This window comes from Equus asinus, chromosome 2, assembly GCF_041296235.1.
Source record: "Equus asinus isolate D_3611 breed Donkey chromosome 2, EquAss-T2T_v2, whole genome shotgun sequence".
Classification (NCBI taxonomy): Eukaryota; Metazoa; Chordata; class Mammalia; order Perissodactyla; family Equidae; genus Equus; species Equus asinus.
Genome location: NC_091791.1, coordinates 145,467,649 through 145,487,580, shown reverse-complemented (window position 1 = coordinate 145,487,580; position 19,932 = coordinate 145,467,649). Strand labels below are relative to the sequence as shown.

Below are 19,932 nucleotides of genomic sequence, written 5' to 3'. Positions count from 1 at the left end.
TGTGATTAGTAATAATCTGTGGTGTGATACTTTGAGGCCATGTGAACATCTGTTCCCCAACAGCCCTTTATACCATGGCTTCAGCATGATTACCCTTGTTTGAATCAAATATTATTAAGGCTACAAAATAGTGACCTTTAATTTGATAATTCCCTCTGCATTTGTTGGCTGGTATTTTTCTGTAAAGAAAAGCTCCCCTTTGTCCATTGCACACCCACGGATTCTTTTTTTCTCTTCAACTGTGTTATGATACATTACTATCATTATTCATGGGATGCTCTAATTGTCCCAAATTTGGACAGTGGGGCCCCTTCAAGCAGACTGTTTCCTTCTGATACGACTATTGGTTCTTGAATGTTTCCTTGCTTTCTGAAACAAGAAAATATTCTAGGCTCACTTTACTCTCTTCCTGCCCCAGACCTATGGTCAGCCTTACTCCACGGAGCCCCGCTTCCCTTTACTGGGGAATGACATTTAGAAGAGGACACTCTCTTCTGAGGCCCTGGGGAAGGTAGGGGACCGCTCTGCCTTTCCAACTGCTTGGAGGTGCAGGGGTGCACCTGGGTCATCTATTACTGCAGTTAGCCTTGGCGAGCTTGTTTAGTATAGACTGTGCGGGTGAGAATGATTTGCACTTGGCAGTGGCAATGAACCAGCACGCTGTGGACTCTGGGCTTCCCTGACCCTCGAGCTGGGACGTGTTCTCCCAGGCTGAGGCTTCAGAGTCATTTCTGTGGCTCTGCTGGGAATCTCACTACTTCGCGTTATCTGCACTGTTATGTGGGGCAGAGAAGTTCTGCAGTGTGATGCATCTGGGGTCGGATCTCTGCTTTAGTCCCTAACTCATTTTGTGGTGGTGTTTTTTCAGGTTGCCTGAGCCTCAGTTTCCTGAATTGTAAAATGGAGTGGATCCCACCCACCGATCACAAGGGGCTGTTGTGAAGATTATATCGAGTTTAGAATGGCCCTTGACAATGGAAGCTCAGTAGTGGTTACTGTCACTATTTTCATATTATTCTTGCTTGGAGGAGGAACTGGGTTTGATTTATCTTTGAATGCCCCTAGGACCCCCAGTGCAGTGCCCTGCACACAGCCGCTCATAGTGAGTGTACAACACCTGAATGAAGCCTTCTCGGAGATATGGCTCTCAAATAAACAATACTTTATGGGGCTGGCCCAGTGGCGCAGCGGTTAAGTGCACACGTTCCGCTTCGGCGGCCCGGGGTTTGCGGGTTCAGAGCCCCGGTGCGGACATGGCACCGCTTTGCACGCCATGCTGTGATAGGCGTCCCACATGTAAAGTAGAGGAAGATGGGCACGGATATTGGCTCAGGGCAAGGCTTCCTCAGCAAAAAGAGGAGGATTGGCAGCAGTTAGCTCAGGGCTAATCTTCCTCAAAGAAAAAAAAACTTTATATATATATGAAATCAATGGACACATTTTTGAGAAGGGGATTGTGTCACTACTGTTGGAGCTTTAGCTTTCAAGTCTGGAACCAACTGAGAGATAGACCCAGGAGCCATGCAGATGGAGATAAAAATCTCCCCGGTATTAGCAATAAGGACATTTAGAGAACGTGGCACAGGTGTGGTTCTGTGTGAAAATGGACTTACAGGGGTGTCACAAAGCCATGGCTGGGAAACGCTGTGTTCGATTTTCACTGGACGCTCAAATGCACCCCAGTTGCCCTTAGCAGCTCCAGGGAAAGGTCTCGGTCGGGCAGACAGTGCCCTCATCCAAGAGGAGTCAGGCTTTCTCAGGTTAGTTTCTGATGTTCTCTCCTCATCCACTGGACCCCCCATATTTTAAAAAACGCTTTCACGAATACACCTTGAACTTCCTCTGCTTTGGTTTTTATAATCACCTGTGGGGCAGCCAGCACAGGTATGGACCATCGACCACATGCCAGGGCCCAGGAAACAGAGATGGCTGAGATTAAGGCACCAGCCATCCCTCCACCCCGAACTCTGTCTACCTGTTTGCTTGGTTTTGCCCACAGAACCGTATTTTATGGCTAACAGGAAATCTAAAAAGCTGCTGCGGGTAAGCCCCTACTTACCCACACGCAATGGCACATCCTGATGGGGCGTACGCACACGCCATCACCCACGTGCAGGGCATAGTGACCGCGTGCTCCTGAAACACAGAACACTGTTCACACAACGAATGAGGGGGGCTTTCACACAAAGGTCTCAATCTTTAATTTTTACAAAATAAGATCACTGAAGTTCCTACTAAATTACATCAGCCTGAGACTGACGAGATTCAGCTCCTTCATAATCAACCAAACTTTACGTCATATATTCTAAAAGTTAAAAATCTCAACTAGCAGGGGGCTGGCCCCATGGCAGAGTGGTTAAGTTGGTGTGGCCCAGGGTTTTGCTGGTTTGGATCCGGGGTGCAGACGTGGCGTCCCACATTGCAGAACTAGAAGGACCTGCAACTAAAATATACAACTATGTACTGGGGGGCCTTGGGGAGAAGAAGGGGAAAAAAAAAAGAATGGCAACTGATGCTAGCTCAGGGCCAATCTTTAGCAAAAAAAAAAAAAACCCTAAACACTCAACTAGCAAAAAATATCCTTAATGTTTTACTTCTTTCTTAATCTTATACTCGCTTTGTTCTTCTATGAATATTGGGCTTTGTCTTCTTTGAAAGGTCCACCTGAATTTCATTTCAGATTCTTTCACTTATTTACTCAGATTTCCCCATTTTCAAAATATATTCTTGAATGACTTTCTACACGTATATCGTAAGTTTATTTACTTCTGAGTATACAAGAGCCTCTGTCCCCTACGGGTCCTAAAACCATTCCTGGGAAGGTAAGAATGGGGGTGGGGGTGGAGAGGATGATCGGGAGTTGCAATCGGGGACAAAAGAGAGCCCGTGAAATGGTGCATTAAGAACAAGGTGTAACAGTCCCCGGCTTCTTGCTGGTGGTGGAGTCACCCATATTCGCCTGCATGCAGAGAAGCAAACAAGACCACAATTCAAAAACTTCTGAGTCCGTCTCCACGGAGACATGGGCCCTGGTCCTGGCTCCAACACCAGCAAGACGTGCAACCTCACGCAGGCCAGCCATTTGTCCTACCTTGGGCTTATGCTCTGTCTGTGAAGGGAGAGGATACGACTAGATGATTTCCAAAGTACACTCAAGTGCTGGTTTTCTTTCCTGTTATGATTCTCCGTTTTTTTGTGGGGAAACATGGACCCTGATACTGCCTGTCAAGATCCTGACGTTGCTCCCAGTCTCGCAGCCTTTCAGATCAGGAATAAGCTACTGCAGGGGAATGAGCTGAGGTGGCCACTCTCAGCGCAGGGCATCCCCGGACGTTTCCCTATGTGTAATGACTATGTTCCCTGCCAGGGGCCACACGGGGCAACCCCACAGCTCCCCAGGAACCAGGCAGTGTATGCTCCATGCCATGCTAAGGCATAAACAGAAGCAGCAAAACCCCACACACTCCTGAAGATGCTGAGGAGCGCTGGGAGAGGCAGAGGCCTCCACGGAGGGAGGTGATGTATAGGACAGCTCTTTGCAAAATGTTGCCATTTTTATTATTCCCTAGGGGCCTATTAGGGACTCTGCTCTACAAGATGGTTCTGGGGCTCCACACGATCAGGTCCTGTCACAGCTGTCTACCACGACATTTACTAAACACATTCAATAATGCAGAGTATGGACGCTGTTCAATTTGAGACACATATAGGTCTCCTTTTTTATACAGTGAAAAGGAAGACTTTCTTTCTAGATAAATATTGGAATTCATATTTAATATACAAGACTTGTTATTCTAAGTGCCAACACAACGCAGGCATGCAAGACACCTACATATGGATTTCAGCCTTTCTCTTTAGTCAAGAGTCTAAATTTAGGTCTAATCTGGAGCCATGCGTGCCCAGGCCAGACTTGCAAGGGGCCCAGACCCCTGTGTCCCCGGATAGGGCAGTTCAACCTCATGACAGCCTCGGCTTCCCCATCCACCACTTGCACGTGTCCACAGTGCTGTGGAGTCTGTCAAAGACAGAGGGCAGAAAAAACTGGGGATTTGGGTACCTCTTATCATCACTCAGAAGAAAAATAATAAATGCAGCTGCACGTGTGAATGTGACAAGCTTTCCAGGCCATGCCCTTTGCTGTTTCAGTATTTGCACCCTTATGTTGGTCCTACACACTCTTCCCTGAGTGAGGGATTTCAGCTCCAGAGAGGAATGAACGCATGAATGGACTGCTGAGCTCTCAGAACACGAATGGGCTTTCGTGGGGTTTCCATCCCCAGATGGACTCCCGAGAGGCAGGGAATGAGGATGGGCCTAGGGTTCCGAGGCAGCCTTACCTTGTTGGTAGTGAAGGAATCCCACACGATCACCTTCCCGTCCTGGAGGGAAAAGAGGAAAGAGTTCAGGAGCTGTCGACAAGTCCCTACAGGTGACTGCTGGGAACTGCTCGTAGCAGCTGTGTCCAGCTGGGCAGTGAAAGGGGGAAAGCCAGAGTAAGATCTAGATAACCAAGACCCTCCAACCTATCCTCGGAAAAAAGGCAGTGAGTGGGGACAGAGCTTTCCAGCCTGCCTAAGGGCTTGGCTCTCAACCTCACATTGCTTGTATAGATACGATGACAGTCGGCAATGCTCAGACACTTCTTTTATATCACGTATAAACCAAGCATAAATTGTTGGTAACCTGTTATCACCCGCCATATCCTAACTGTCAAAAAGTTATACAGGGGTGAGATAAGCCTGAAATTACCTTTAGATACCTGACAGGTAACTAACGGTCTCTGACTTTCTCCCTCAGCATCCCCACCAGCCTGTCCTCTCTACATTCGCCTGGCTTCCCGCAGGAACGTGTAGGAGCCCCACTCCCATTCTTGGTCCACGTCTCTGGCTGGACAGCTGGGAGCGCTGTGGGCCTGAGATCAGTCTAACTTCTCCAGTGCTTGCAGACATCGCAGGCCCCAACCCTGACATTTCACACCTATGCTGCCAACAACCTGAGACTCGCACTTATAATGGGGGGGACCCACTGTGGGCAGTTGTTCAGTAAACAAAGAGCACTCCCTGTCCAGGGTGAGCTCTGGGCTGGTGATGCCACAGACAATGCTGCCACTTTCACTGTAACCACTGCTGCAGCCCAGACTGGGGGTGTGGGGAGTGACTCCAATGGCATCTATTTGTAGCACAACCTACCAGAGATAAATCCACATGAGCCCTGGTCCCTACAATGCAGTCACCTGCCCAGAACGGGGTGTGTGCGTTCTCTGGGCCCTGAGGCTCTGAACACAGTGGAAGGGGATGGCTAAGCCGGGTCCCCCACGCATCCTCAGGATGGTAAGTCTGCAGCCTCTAAGGCAGGCTTGATATTTTTAATCACTTAAGCCCTTGGAGCTGAATCTGGTGAATGAGTCCGTGGGGGGAGAGGGAGAGGATGCCATGTAGGGGCACAGACAAGGTCTGATTCTCTAAAGTGATGTAGCTGCTTGCTTTGAGTGATCTGATGGAAGAGTTCCATATTCATGCTGCACGCGGCTGAGGGGCCCTGAAACAAGGTCAAAGTTGGCAGTTTCAGGCCTTTCAAGACCCCTCAACAGGGGCCGGCCCCGTGGCCGAGTGGTTAGGTTTGCACTCTGTTGCAGCAGCCCGGGGTTTCGCCAGTTCGGATCCTGGGCATGGACATGGCACCGCTCATCGGGCCATGCTGGGGTGGCGTCCCACATGCCACAACTAGAAGGACCCACAGCTAAGAACATACAGCTATGTACCGGGTGGCTTTGGGGAGAAAAAGGAAAAAATAAAATCTTTAAAAAAAAAAAAGACCCCTAAACACATTGTTTCTTCTAGTCTAGTTTCTCTGACTAACATGACATGTGGGGTAGATTACGTAAACAAGCGGAGAACTGAGCAGGGGCTCCAGTCCCATTCCTCGGGTTCTCCACGCCTGGAGGCCCCCCATGCTGGGCAGGGGTGCTGACTCAGTGCACTGCCCAGGTCAGTGTTCACTTCGGTGGCTTCCTCACCACACTGCTTGCCTGCCTGTCCCCCGCCAACCCCACATGCACTGTAGAGAGAAACACGCACCCAAGAGGCTAAAATCAGTCTCACGGAACTAAATGTGGTCCCTTCGTGAGCACAGATTTATACACCAGGGGCCTACATCCCTGGACAGACTGTGCCTCCACCCCAACCCTAACCCACACAGTCAGGTTGATTAAGCTCCTGCCTTTTAAGGAAGAAGGGCTGCTCTGAGTCACTCAAAGACTTTTCCAGAGCCTTCCTGATGTTTTCAGCTTCCTCCCACATCCCATCCCACTCTTCCTGCAGCAGAGGTGGGTGGATGGAGCGTGTCAGCAGTGCCGAGGCACCACCCGTCCCCCCCCATGAGAGCAGTCCACGAGTGACAGAAAATCCAACATATGTTATACTTTCAAGGATAAAAAAAAGTCTAAAAGGATAGGTAGCAACATGTACATCTCGATAACCACTTTGTAAAAACGAGCATTTGAACAAAAAGGTCTAGAATGAAATGCTCTAAAATAATAATAACGGTTGTGAAGGGGTAGTGGGAGTAAAAACCTTTTCTTTGTTCTCTTTTTCAGTGTTTCTATAGGTAAAATACACATGATAAATTTTTTATGAACATAAAGCAAATGCAATGTGACATACTAGATTTGTAGGTAATACGGCAGATTAGTGACAAACAACACTGACATAGACGTTAGAGCTTGTGGTTATTGAGAACATGTACAGTTTTTATACTTAAAAGGGTTATAAAAAATTGTCCTATGAAAAGCTGGGCTGAACGCAGGGGTTGGGGAAGCCCAAACTGGCCATAAAAATATATGACTTCAGTTTATAGTTTTATCTTCAATGCACGTAACATTGAAAAGGACAGTACTACAGTCCTATGTGCTACCTAGGACATAAAAAGTACTAGGCAGTGGTAGCCAGCCTCCTGATAGTCAAGACCCTTGTGTGGCCCCTCCCTCATTATATCAGGTTGCTCTCTGTGACCAGTGGAATACAGCAGAAGTGACAGAATGTCCCTTGTGAGTCCAGGTCATAAAAGACAGGGCAGCTTCTGCCTCTGTCTCCTTCTCTTGCTCTGGGGGAGGCCAGCTACCATGTCAGCCCATGGTAAGTCCACATGGTGAGGAGCTAAGGCCTCCAGCCTGTCACCACGTGACAGAGCCATTCTGGAAGTGAATTTGCACCTCAGTCGAGCTGTCAGATGACCACAGCCCCCACCAACATCCTGACAGCAGCCTCATGAGAGACCCTGAGCCAGAACCACCCAGCTAAGCTGCTCCGGACTTTTGACTCTCAGCAATCACGTATGATATTTGTTGTTTTAAGTTGCTAAGTTTTGGGGTAATTTGTTATGTAGCAACAGATAACTAATATACAAGATGTAAAATAAACTATGTCCCAACTACACAAAATGAATGAAAAACTACACTTCACAAAATACGTATCTTAAATTTGTTTTTTAAGGTATACAAATTGCTAAACTCTTAAACTGAAAGAAGCCACAGTGGAATCTGAACCACTATGCCCTCAATTTGGAGAAAAAAACCCACACTATTTTAAAGATGGTTTCACTCACAAATAAGACCTTGAAATAGGCTCAGGAAGAAATAATTTTGAATGGCTTGTGAAATATAGTTTATAACGTTTCTGTGTTCACCAATTCCAAATCTACCCAAATCAGTTAAGTTGAAGTTCTACAGTCTGCAAGAGAATGCTTAGCTGTGCTAACTCATGTCCTCTGGAGAATAAGCAGAGACACAAAGACCAGAAAGGGCTTTTTGAAAAGGACAGCTCTTTCCCCCTTAGCAGAAGCGAGCTCTCCACCATGCAACAGGTGTGACGTACCTGCGATGAGCTCACGATCCTCCTCTTGTCTTTGCACCAGTCCATGCAGAGAACTTTATTCCCATGGCCTTTGAGGGTCCTTCTGGTCTTCATGACAAACTGCCCCAGGGCCTCCACCCGCTCCGCCACCTGGTGCACTGGAAGGACAAGGCCGCCATCAATTCCACTACCAAGGACCAGGTTCCAAGCCCTGTGCTGCCACAGGGAAGACGCTGGTCTTTCTCTGTGGCCACAGCTTTACTCTCCCGGTCTTTACTACCACGCCCTCGCAATGCTCTCTCTTTTAAGCTCAGTGGAGGGTAGAGACAACACTGTCATTCTCTCTTTGTGTTTAAGACCCTACGTTTTTCAAAGCACTTCCATATATGCATGCTGAGGGATCAACGCCAAGACTACCTCGTATTTGTAAAGCAGTATATAGACTTCTCCACTGAAGGGCCCAGCTCTGCAAGGTGGGCAGGGCAGGCAGCAGAGGGAGATGGCTATCCCCATTTAATAGGTGAGGAGACTGAGGCTCACGGAGGTTATCTGGCTAATACGAGTTCATACAACTAACTGGGAGTGAAGCAAGGGCTTCTGGTTCTTTTCCTTACCACTTTCCAGTCACAAAGAAAAGTCACTTTACCAAAACTGTCCCATCAGGTACCATAATGTGCACCCTTGCTGCTCCACAGCAGGCACTGTGACTCCTAACTGATGCCCCTGTGCCTAGCACAGGCCCGGGACATGGTAGGCGCCCCACTCATGTGCTGCAGGAAACAGCAATTGAGTGAACCACCAAATGGTACACTGTGGGTCTGCGAAGACTTATGGCGTTGGCAGAGATCAACCCAACATTCAACAGTCTGAACACACGACCTCCAGAAGGTACCTACGCCACGAAGGAGCCCCAGGAACCAACCCCTCCGGGACAGGGCCCACAGCTTCTCTCCCGTGGCCAAGGGAGAGCCTTCCAGGGGCTTGGAGAGAGGCTGTCCCGGATGCCTCTCAGAGGGAGGCAGGCTCCCATGAAGCAGCAGAAAGGGCCACAGAGAGTGGCTAGCCCAGGTCCTCATGGTGCAGGTGAGGTGGGGGTCACGTGGCTTCTCCCCTCGTGGAATGCCCCCCTTTCTGGTTGGAGGCTGTGCCAGAAGGAGCCCGGCCTCCTAAGGTGCCCTCCACTCCTCCTTCCTCTGGGCCTCCCAGCTGGGCCTTTCTCCAGGCTGGTGGGGAGGGGGGGAGGGGACAGCCCCACGAAAGGCATGGTGTCCTAGCACAGACAGAGCAACATTGTGGTGCTGGTGTGAGGCAAACACAGGCCCTCGATCCTTCCCATGAGCCGCCGGAGCCTGCTGGGGAAGGGCCCGCCTCCTCGTGTTATCCTCAGAACCCTGGGCTCTCCCAGAGGGGCTGAGTGGGGTTTAAGCCATGTGACAACTGCACCCCTTCTCTAGAGAAATCCTTCCTTCTCCCCTCCCTCCTCCTCTCCTCCTCTCTAAACACTTCGGTGTGTACTCCCCAAAACCAGGAACCCTCTTACATAACCACGGTATAACCCTCAGAGTCAGTAAATTAACACTGAAACAATACCATGTCTAAACCACAGACCTTACTGAGATAGGCTCCATCGCCCCAGAATATCTTTATTGCAAATGGAAATCCCAGACCACAGGGTGCATTCAGCTGTCATGTCTCTTTAGTCTCCAGCTATTTTACTCCCCAATTCGGGCTTGTCTGATGCTTCCTCATGATTAGATTCAGGTAACGCGTGTTAGGCAGGAACGTCACAGACTGCCCCTGAGTTCCCGTCATTGATATTATTGCCACGTCCCCGAATTCAGCAATAGGACAACTATAGCTATTTCATGTCCTTCTTACCAAAAAAATGATTCATCTAACCAAAATAGCACCTTACATAATGTGAATCTGAACACATCCCAACTATTAATTATTTTCTCACTGCATTTTCCCTTCCTACCATATAGATTCACTCCCCACCCACTCAGTCCTCTTCTATCTGCCAAATCTCACATCTGTTGAATTAAAGAGTTAAGAAAATTTTAATACCAGAAAGCAAAAAAAAACCCCAAACTGGGAATGAACTCAGTATGTTCTGTGAATTATTTGTGTCCTGTCGGCTCAGGGCAGATGTGGTTTCTCTGCCTTCTGATGGATCACCTTCCAGGATTTAACTTTTTTTTTTTTTTAAAGAAATGATGAACACAACCAGCTGGTTTCTATAATAAGAACTTACTAGAATACAATGATAACCTGTTCAGAAATTCCACTAGAAGGCAAGGAGCAGGCGGACAGGTGCTGTCTTGCTCCCTCTCCTTAGGGCATAACGGAGCCGAGCGCTCAGGAATCCTGGCTTTGGGTCAGGCCGCTGGGTCAGAGCCCGGCTCTGCCACACACCAGCTGTGCATCCTGGGCAAGCTGCTTACCTTCCCGCTGCTGGCTTCCCCCATGGGGTTGTTGGGATGACTATTCGAGCCTGGCACAGAGGGAACACCCGATGAGTGTTAGTTAATGTTCTCTGGCTTGGCACACAGTGGGGACCAGGTAAGTATTTATTGAAAGAATAAATGAAATGCTTACTATTTATTAAATTTCAGTCAACTGTAGCAATCCTAAGAAGCAGTTTTTGGCAGATCAACATAACTTTTAAGCCCCTTTCCCTTCTTTTTCTGTACCTCTCCCTACTCCTAATCCATCACCTCTGCTTCAGCTGCCAAGCAATTCCTCGTTTTACCAGGGCAAACTCGCTGGCATTAGGGGTGGAAGACACGCCTGTTTCCTGTTCCAAGGAATCAGAATCCACGGGTGGAGCAAGGGACCCTGCATTTCCACAAGCTCCCCAGGTGAGTTATGCCCACTAATGATGGAGGTGGAGGCAGCTCTGAGAAGGTTCAAAAAGGTAGCTTCTTGGAAAAGAGGGGGGCAGGGCAGAGAAGGGGAGGATTCCAGAGTCCGTGGATGAGAAAACAGTGGTGCCCCAAATGCAAACGGGCAATTCCAAAAGGAGCTGGCTGGGAATAAAGATGGTATGTGCTCCTTTTGATGAATGAAGTGCAAGTGGTTTAGGTAGTAGAAACTGACAGCCATGGCTGGAACTCAAGAGAAGGGACAGAGCTGGAAGTAGAGGCCAATAAATGTTTGTTGCTTGAATGACGTTTCCAGAACCCCTCCTACGTGCCAAGTACTGTGCCAGAGGCTTGGATACAGAAAAGAAGACAGTCCCTGCTCTTACTGAGCTCACAGCCTGCAGGGGTAGACAAGCGAGATCACAGGTAACAGCTGGAGTGCAGCGGGAAGGGTCAGGGCGCCGAGGGTCACAGGGCTGACCCTGCTGGCAGGTGTGGCTGTCAGAGAGACGTCACAGGACCCTGGTTTTGAAGGATGCCCAGGAGTTGGAGTAAGGAAAGGGGAGGCAGGAAGCTAGCTTCCTAATAACTATTTCTGTTTGTTCAGTAAAATGGAAGACAAGGACCTAATCCATGGGGGTGTTCTGAGGTCTAACTGGGAAAGCAAATTAAAGTGCCTAACAGGTGTCTGGCAGGTCAGGAATCAAAAATGTAGAGTTGGGGGGCTAGCCTGGTAGTGCAGTGGTTAAGTTTGCATGTTCTGCTTCAGCGGCCTGGGGTTCACTGGTTCGGATCCCGGGTGCGGACCTACACATCACTTGGCAAGCCATGCTGTGGCAGGTGTCCCACATATAAAGTAGACAAAGACAGGCATGGATGTTAGTTCAGGGCCACTCTTCCTCAGCAAAAAGAGAAGGATTGGTGGCAGATGTTAGCTCAGGGCTAACTGTCCTCAAAAAAAAAAAAAAATGTAGAGTTGGGGTAGTAGGCACTGGGGGCTAGAAAATCAGAAACAAGATAACCTAGAGGAAAGAGGGCTTCTGAAATGGACGGGCCACGAAAACTAGAGACTGGGTTTAAGAAAGGAGAGAACGGGAGAATGAACGAGAGGTTTACGGACAGGAGAGGGATTTTTCTTAATTTCTTTTCATATACTTATAGAAGTAAATGCATGTCCATTGAAAATAATCAGAAGATAGAAACACATGATCACTTATAATTCCGCTTAGCCTGACCATTCTTAACATTTGGTATACATCCTCCAGACTTTTCTCTGCATATGTGTGCACATGTGTATACGTGTGTGAGCAGATCATACTTCACATACAATTTGGGGGACCTGTTTCTTCACCTCATATTTATGGATGTCTTTCCACTTCAAAGGTAATTATCTGTCATTTTTAATGACTGCATAACATTCCACCGTATGGACATACCATCATCCAAAACTTCCCTACTGGTGGACACTTACTGTGCTCTGGGACTGCCCCGAGACCCCTGTACTGCATTATCTCCTTAGATAAATTCCAATTCGTAGCATTGCTGAGTCAAAGGGAAAGCACATTTTTAAAGGCTTTAAAAGCATGTTGCCAATATCCACCATTTGTCACATGTCTCCTGGGGGACAGGCGGTGGGCTGAGAGCTTTACACACAGCCTGAGGACACAGGCTTTGTCCTCACTTCTACAGAAAAGAAAAACTGAAGCTCAGAGAGGCTAAGGACCTTATGCACATACACTTGAACCCCTAAGAACAGATAAATACCTCCCCTATTAGGGTAAACTCTGGGCAGGTGGCTGTAATTCTTTAGAAAGTCAAGGACTAGTGAGGCAGTGACAATGGCTTCTTAATGCAGGAGACACCCCACACTTCCTGATGTAGCTGGAGCAGTGGGTCAGAGTTAAGGATTCTAGAACCCAAGTCAAGAAATGTGCCCCGGTCCTGGCTTGGCCACCATCGGGCTGGGAGAGTCGGGCAGAGTTAGAGCAAGAAGAGACCTTAGCAACTCAAGTCATGCGGAGCAAGACGCAGAAAAGGAAAAGAAGGCGTGAGGGGAGGGGACAACTTAGAAATCAGCAGTAAACAAATGTCTCCTCGGAGCCTGTGCCCTCCTCTGTGAAAGGAGGGAGTGAAGAGTTTATCTAAATGGGGCCTTGGAAATAATCTACAATTCTGGTTTCAGGTAAAGACGAACTTTTCATCAAGATGTGGCTTCCTCTCAATTTTCAGGGAATAGTTTTACAATTTATTTTATAATCTGTGCACACATGAACCTAAAGTAACATGGACAGTGTGCAGGTCAATACACAAGAATCCAAAACATATAAATTCATAAAGTGAAAACATGCAACAGGGGAGCTATTCAATCCATTGTGTTAAATTAAAACTAGGCCCAAACTCTTTATCTGGTACAATCTCAAGTATGCTTACAAACAGATACACAAGCATAAAAACATAAGCTAGGAAGTACATCAAAATATTAAAAGTGGCTACCCCTGGGCAGTGTGGTCACGGATGACTTGTTTCTTCTCTATTTCTAAATCTGCTGCAGTGGGCACTAGTTTCTCAGGACGAGATGCTAGCCGGCTCGTGTGTAACTATGAACACAGAGCAGCAGGAAGGGAGAGGAAGCAAAGGGCAGGTTTGCCCTCTGCTCCCTCTGAGGGCTGTGGGCGGGTGGCACATGGAAGGGCAGCCGGGAAGCGGATTACTCCGTAGGAAAGCTCACTTCTATAAGCCTCAGTACACACAGCATCTCTCCTAGAACACGGGAAAAGTGAATCAACACACTAGCTTCAGACTAATCCAGAAATCTGGCTCTTCTAGATTTGTTCCTACATCATAAAATCAGAACAGCCCCAGGCTCCAATCATAAAGCCTTTGAGAATAAAACCTTTCACGAAGTTACATTTGGGAAAGATAGAAAAGCGAATCGCATCTAATAATAAATCTTGTCATTTGCCCAAATTTCATTTGGATTTGCACTTAGGGAAATTATATAAATCTTCTTAGAGTTGCTTCATTCATAGACAATGTTAGAATCTGCCCTGAGGAGCTGGGAATCTGGATGAAGCCCCCACACAGCCCCACGAGGCTGCTGTGTATGTCGGCTGCAATGAACATGGCGCCCTTTCTGCTCTGTCTGCTTTCAGCCTGTCTTCCAGATCATTTGTCAGTTTAATGTCAAGTTAAGGACTCTTTATAGCTGAACTCCCCTTGTTTTCTTGATCTTGACTCTGATTCCAGTACTCATTTTTTCCTTTTTATTATAAAAGCACTAAACGCCAAGATACGTATAAAGTACGTCTATTTCCCCCACCTCCCAGGACCCCTTGGTAGAGATGACAAGTTTCTTTTGTATCCTTCCAGAAACTTAATGCATACACAAGCATCTCTTGTTTAAGCTAATAAGATCATATGTTATATACTCATCTTATTTTTCTTTTTTACTTGACACCTTTTCATACACACACACACACATATTTACTTTAATTCCTTTTAAATGTAAATCTCAGCTCTCTGAGAGGTGGCCTGGCATGGTGAGAAGGAGCCTGGTGTCTACCCCCACTCTCTGTATAACCTTAGGGAAATCCCCGAAATCGTCCCTGGATCTCAGCTGCTCCCTCATCCCTAAGGAAAGGGGGTGGGTTGTTGGGAAAAGAAGAAAACTTTTTGTGTCTGAAGACCGAGGCTGAAGCAGGTGGTCCTTTCCAGTTTCACGGGCTGTGTGACAGGCCCTCCAAAAGGTCCACATCTTCATCTCCGGAACCCGCGAATATGTTACCTTATTACGCGGCAAAGGGACTTGGCAGATGTGATTGAGGTAAGGATCTTGAGATGGAAAGATTATCCTGGATCATTCAGGTGGGCCCAATGCAATCACAAGGGTCCTTGGAAGACGGAAGGGTGGAGGATCAGTCAAAGAGGACGTGATGACAGAAATGAGGTTGGAGTGACGTGGGGCCACAAGCCAACGAATACAGCCTCTAGAAGCTGGAAAAGGCAAGGAATGGACTCTCCCTTAAAGCCGCCAGGAGGAACACAGACACATTTGAGACCCCTGCCCTCCAGAACAGTAAGAGAGGAAATTTATGTTGCTTTAAGCCACTATGTCTGTGGGAATTTGTACAACAGCAATAGGAAACTAAAGCAAGCTGTAACCTCGTGATTCTAAAACACCTTAGAATCAAGAAGGGAGCACTTCCCCATGGTAGAAGGTGAGCAGAAGTTGACAGGGGGAACACCCAGGGAGAAGCAGGAAGCTCTGGAGGAGTAAGGGGGAAGGCAGGGGCCAGGCACGGAGCCTGGAGTCTGATGTAGGCTGTGACAAATAGAAACGGCAAGCAATAGGATATATTGGAGTATATGAGGAAGCCATTTGGTATAAACCTAATTTGGCCTGACTCTGTTTTTTCCAAAAGGGCCTGACATGGCCATCAAGCATGCATTGTCTATCTGCTTTAAACGTTTACTATGGCAAGGACAAATGGCCTTAAGATAAAGGTGCAACTTTCCCCCACACTGGCATTTCCTTAGGCATAAGCATCTTTCCTTAGGCTAGGAACTGATGGCTGCGCTCACCTTTGATCACCCAGCTCACCTGTGACCACCCAGCTCAAGACAACAGACCTGCCACCCTGCTGTGTCCACCGAGACAGCAGACCTACCTGTTGTGTCCATCAATCGCTGAGCCGACGGAGCAGTCTCGCGACTATTGTAAAAGGGACATTTCAATCATATGTGAAACATCCTCTCTGGGGGTATATAACCAGTCTGTACACCCCACTTCTTTGATGCCCTTTCTTCCTTCGAGAAGAAAGGCCCTGGGCCATGGTCCTCATATTTTAGCTCAGAATAAACTCACCCCAAATTTTCATTTATAGATTGGTTATGGATTATTTTCGTCGACAGCTGGCATCCCCATAGGCCACCCGTCTAAGCCACTTCCTGTATTTAATGTTGGCCAAGGGTCTGACTTGACAACGAGGGCCCAACAGAATGGGGGCTGGTCTGAGGGTCAAAGGGGTGGGAGCTGAGGAAGTGAGGGTCTTGTCTTGAGTTAGGAAAATATCACTTTCCCTCCAAATTTCACTTTCCTTCACATTTCCTCAAGTTTCCTCTACAATTTCGTTGCGTTGACTCTTTAAAGGCAAGACTTTGGGCAAGTCAGAACTAACAGAAGGCTGACCAACTGTCCCAGTTTGCCTAGGACTGAGGGTTTCCCAGAATGCAGGACTTTCCATTTTAAAATGTACAGTCCCAGGCAAACCGGAATGACTTGCACCTTAGCTTACGGCCTAAAGAGGTTTCTCCGACTAGGATAGGGGCTCCAGGGCCATCTATGTAACACCATCACAATGCACAAATGTAGTCTCAGGAAGAGGCTGAGAACCGGAAGAGAGAAGAGCCCAGAGATCCCAGATCATGGACATCTCCGTGGGAGAGACTGTGGTCAGCGAAAGAGCAGTTCTGATTACTAAGAAGATCCCGGGGGACTGTGATGGAGTGAGGGGCCAGCGTGTGAGGAGGGTCACCCTTGTGGACCCTGAAGACACCAGCGATGGGGCAGGGCTTAGGGTCAAAAAGAAGGCTCAAGGTGTGGGCCAAAGTCCTTAAGAAATGAGGGAGCCTGGCTGGGAGGTCAGGAGACAGCAGCACGGAGGAGGGGAAGAGACAGGTCAGGTAAATGACAGGAGGCTTAGAGGAGCATGGGTTTTATACGGGAGTGGAGAACTGGTCTGGAAGCTACAGGGGGAATGAAGGAAAACTTCACCACATGACTTCTGGTCTTTTCAACTCAAAAATTCTGACTTATGCAGGTGAGGACAGATCCTTCCACTGTGGGTCCGAAACTGGGCCCTGGCCCCTGAGGACACACCATCGGGGCAGAAGAAGGACTCCCTGTTGAAAAGCGCGTCCTGACTATCCCTCTGCCTTCAGGCAATTTACCAATTTGCAGAAAAGGCTGAAAAACATGCCTGTGGGCAGCTGCCCCTGCTGAGTCAGCAAGTGTCTGGAGAAATCCTCTGCGTGGAGCACTAAGGGTTCTGCCCCAGCACTCACTAGCTGGGGTCTGGCAGCAAGTCCTTTTGCCTCTCTGTGCCTCAGTTTCCTCATGTGTGAAACGGAGAAATCAGATGGCCTATCTGAGAGGCACTATGGCCACGCTTACAGCATCGTTGTTATCACCTGCTGAGTGCAGGCATTTGCAAAGGGAAATGGGGCAGACCCTGTCCCACACCTCCCAATATCCATTCCCTACTTCTTCCCTGAAACCCAGCTCTCTTTGAGGATGGCAGTGTGCCAGCTCAGTTCTCCCTTTCCCAGCCTCCCCTGCAGTAGCCATGTGACCTAGCTCTGGCTAACAAAGTGCCAACAGAAGTCTGTCGGGGAGAAAGGAGGTTTTGGGGAAAACTTTTACTTTCCTGACAAAGAGAAACAGAGGCTGGTGTCCACATTCCCCCTTCTTCCTGCCCTGGATACAGAGGTGATGTGTGGAGCTGTGGCAGTCACTTTATAATCGTGGGGCAAATGCCAGCACTCTCAGGGTGGTGGAGGATAAAGACAGGAGCGTGGGTCCCTGATGGCACATTGGACAGCTGAACAATGCTGGTGATGGCCTACGTTTGTTCTCGTTGTGTAAGAAAAATAATTCCCAATCTGCTTAACTACTTTATTTGGGGTTTATAGTTAATTGTAGCTGGACACATTTCTAAATGATACAGGGGCTTAGGGTGCCTCCTGTTTAAAGGAGGCCCCTACAAAGGCACAGCACACTCGAGATTCAGGTCTTCTGCTTCTTTCAAGTTATTTCCAAAGAAAGGAACCAGGGGCGAAGGGACCTAGCATGAACCCCATTTTTCTTTTCCAAATAGAATTTAAAGCAAGTGGTACCAACTAGGAATGGCAGGAGCACAATGGATAGGTGTGTCTGAGGGCACCATGGGGAGGCCGTGCTCAACAAAGGGGAGCTGCCACCCTCAGAGCTGAAAAGTAAGCAGATAAGGTCACTTCGCCAAGCCTGGCTCCGCGCCCAAGCTCTGCTGAGGACGACCCATCTGGCAGAGTCAAGGGAAGCTGATCCCGCCAAGAGCCCTGTAACCTGGCTATCTAAATGCTCACTCAGGAAATCAGAGCCCCTTCTGAATTACGGCAGCGGTCAACAACGTAAGTTTAAGATTTGCTGTTGCTCTTTTACACCAATCACACCGCATCCGTCCAAAAAAAGCTCTTCAACAGCCTTAAATGAACTAAACGGTTAGACCTGGTGAGCGCCTCTGCTTCCCTTCCCCCATCCGGCTCTCCACTCCCAGGAAGAGGGCGCAGATTGGAAAAATGAGCTTTTAAGTCAGAGTCTGATTCCTTATAAAAGCAAAACTGAGAAAGGACACGACACTGATGGAGAAAGCCAAAGGATTAAACAACAAAACAGGAGCTGACTCTAGGCCGCGCCCACTCGGGCTCGCGGCGCTCGCCGCCACAGCGACCCCGTCCGCCCCGCCCCGCCTGGGAAGGGCAGGGATGGGGACAGTGTGCATCTTCCAGGCAAGTGACGACGGGAGCTGCTCCCACGATCCTTCGCCGGGAGGACAGCGGCAGGGGCCGCTACCACCAGGCGCCCCCGCCCAGAGCGGGGCGCGGGCTCCGCCAGGTGCCCGGAGCCTCCGAGGGCCGCCCCGCGCCCCCCGCCCCAGCCTCCCCTGGCGCGCGGGCGGGGCCGCATCCCGGGAACGGCGCAGGCCCTGCGGCCCCCACCCCCGCCCCCAGCCCGCACTCACGCTCCACGTCGTGCAGCTTGGCCCGCTCCTCCTCCAGTTTGCCCTTGAGGCTCTCGGCCTCGCTCTTCAGCGACGCCAGCGTCTCGTTCTCGTGCAGCCCGTCGGTGGCCATCTTCGCGGGGACGCCGCGGCGAGGGAAGCGAGAGCGGGGAGGCGGTGAGCGGGCGGCCGAGGCCGCGGGCGCAGCTCCGGCGCCGTGTCCCCGCGCGGCCCCGCCCTGCGGCGCTGACGCTGCCGCTGCGGGCCGGGCTGTGGCCGCGCCCCCCCCGCCCCGCCGCCGGCCGTCCCCCCACCCCCCGGCTCCCCCCACCCCCAACCCCGGCCCCGGCCCCTGCCGCGCGCCCTGGCGCAGGCCCCGGGCGACCCCGCGGTGGCGCTGCTGCGCGCACGCCCGGGAGAAGCGGGGAGCGTCGGCCCGTTTCACCGATGGGAAAACCGAGGCTCAGACAGGATGCTGACTTGCCGGGAGGACGCGCGCGGAGTGAAGGGCCCAACTGGCGTTCCAACCCAGGCCTGCCCGGCTCCTGGGAGTCTGGGGAAGTCCTAGTGACACAGTACCCCCCACCCCCCCACCCCGTGCACAGATCTCCCTTCCTTGGGACTTGATACCTGCAGAGAGTGGAGGAGAGAGGCGAGGGCACCGGGCCGGCCCGCGCCTCTGACACCCGGCCCGAGCCTGGGTAGCTCTGGTGCCCCCCAGACAACGAACCGGAAGTTTTCCTCGTTGGTTAAGTTAAATAGACAAAAATAAAACTAGCGCTGCCTCCCGAGCAGCGCTGGGGGCTCTGCGGCCTCAGGAGGCCCGCTCTTGGTTTTGCTTTTCCCTTCGTCACTCGGGAATTAAGTCCCTGGCGGGGTGGGGGGCGCCCAGGGGCCCAGACCCGGGGCTTTGGAGCCCGCGCCCAGAGATCTGAGACGTGAGGCAGCGTCCTCCAGCTTACACTGAAGGGCGGCGACAGTTCTCTCACGGTCGCAAAGGTAGTGACTTTAGGGCAGACTCCAGCATCCCCTCTTCCAGTCCCCTGTAGGGCCAGGCATTGTTCCAACTGCTTCACGTTAACTCGTTTAATCCTCACAACAGTCACCCTGCATGGTACTGTTACCATCCCCATTTCACAGATGAGGAAACTGAGGCACAGAAAGGTTAAACTATTTGGACCGTTCGCACTCCCAGAAAGAGGCAAAGGCAGGATTTGGACCCAGGCTTTCGGGCTCCGTTCAGCCACATGCCTCTGGCCTCGGTTGTGGAGGACCGAACCCGCGGCTTTTCCCTCCTCCCCTCTCTGTGACCTGGCATGCGTGCATTTCTCTACAGAACGGGGAGGCAGATGAAGGTTACAAATTCTAAAGTGGACATCGCCCCGCAGAATCGGGTGCCATCCCCACCCTGTTTGGTACCCCTCCCTTCCTGAGGAATCCAGCCTTGACTTGTGTCCTGAG

The 19,932-nt window shown here is 49.9% G+C and overlaps 1 protein-coding gene across 3 annotated transcripts in view; it reads right to left on the bottom strand.

The window, feature by feature from the left end:
- GNB5 (G protein subunit beta 5) overlaps positions 1 to 19,932 on the bottom strand; it is a 45,394-nt gene that overhangs the window by 17,581 nt on the left and 7,881 nt on the right. Inside the window, exons 1-5 of one of the 3 annotated variants that reach the window (XM_070501473.1) lie at positions 19,102 to 19,169; positions 18,493 to 18,604; positions 7,872 to 8,008; positions 4,338 to 4,379; positions 2,060 to 2,136 (exon numbers count right to left, since the gene is read on the bottom strand). In XM_070501473.1, coding sequence (XP_070357574.1) covers positions 2,060 to 2,136; positions 4,338 to 4,379; positions 7,872 to 8,008; positions 18,493 to 18,604 — 368 coding nt within the window. In that variant the 5' untranslated portion in view covers positions 19,102 to 19,169. Of the gene's footprint in view, positions 1 to 2,059; positions 2,137 to 4,337; positions 4,380 to 7,871; positions 8,009 to 18,492; positions 18,745 to 19,101; positions 19,170 to 19,932 lie in introns of those variants that run through there. The other 2 variants (XM_070501467.1, XM_044764878.2) reach the window with 2 other exon arrangements.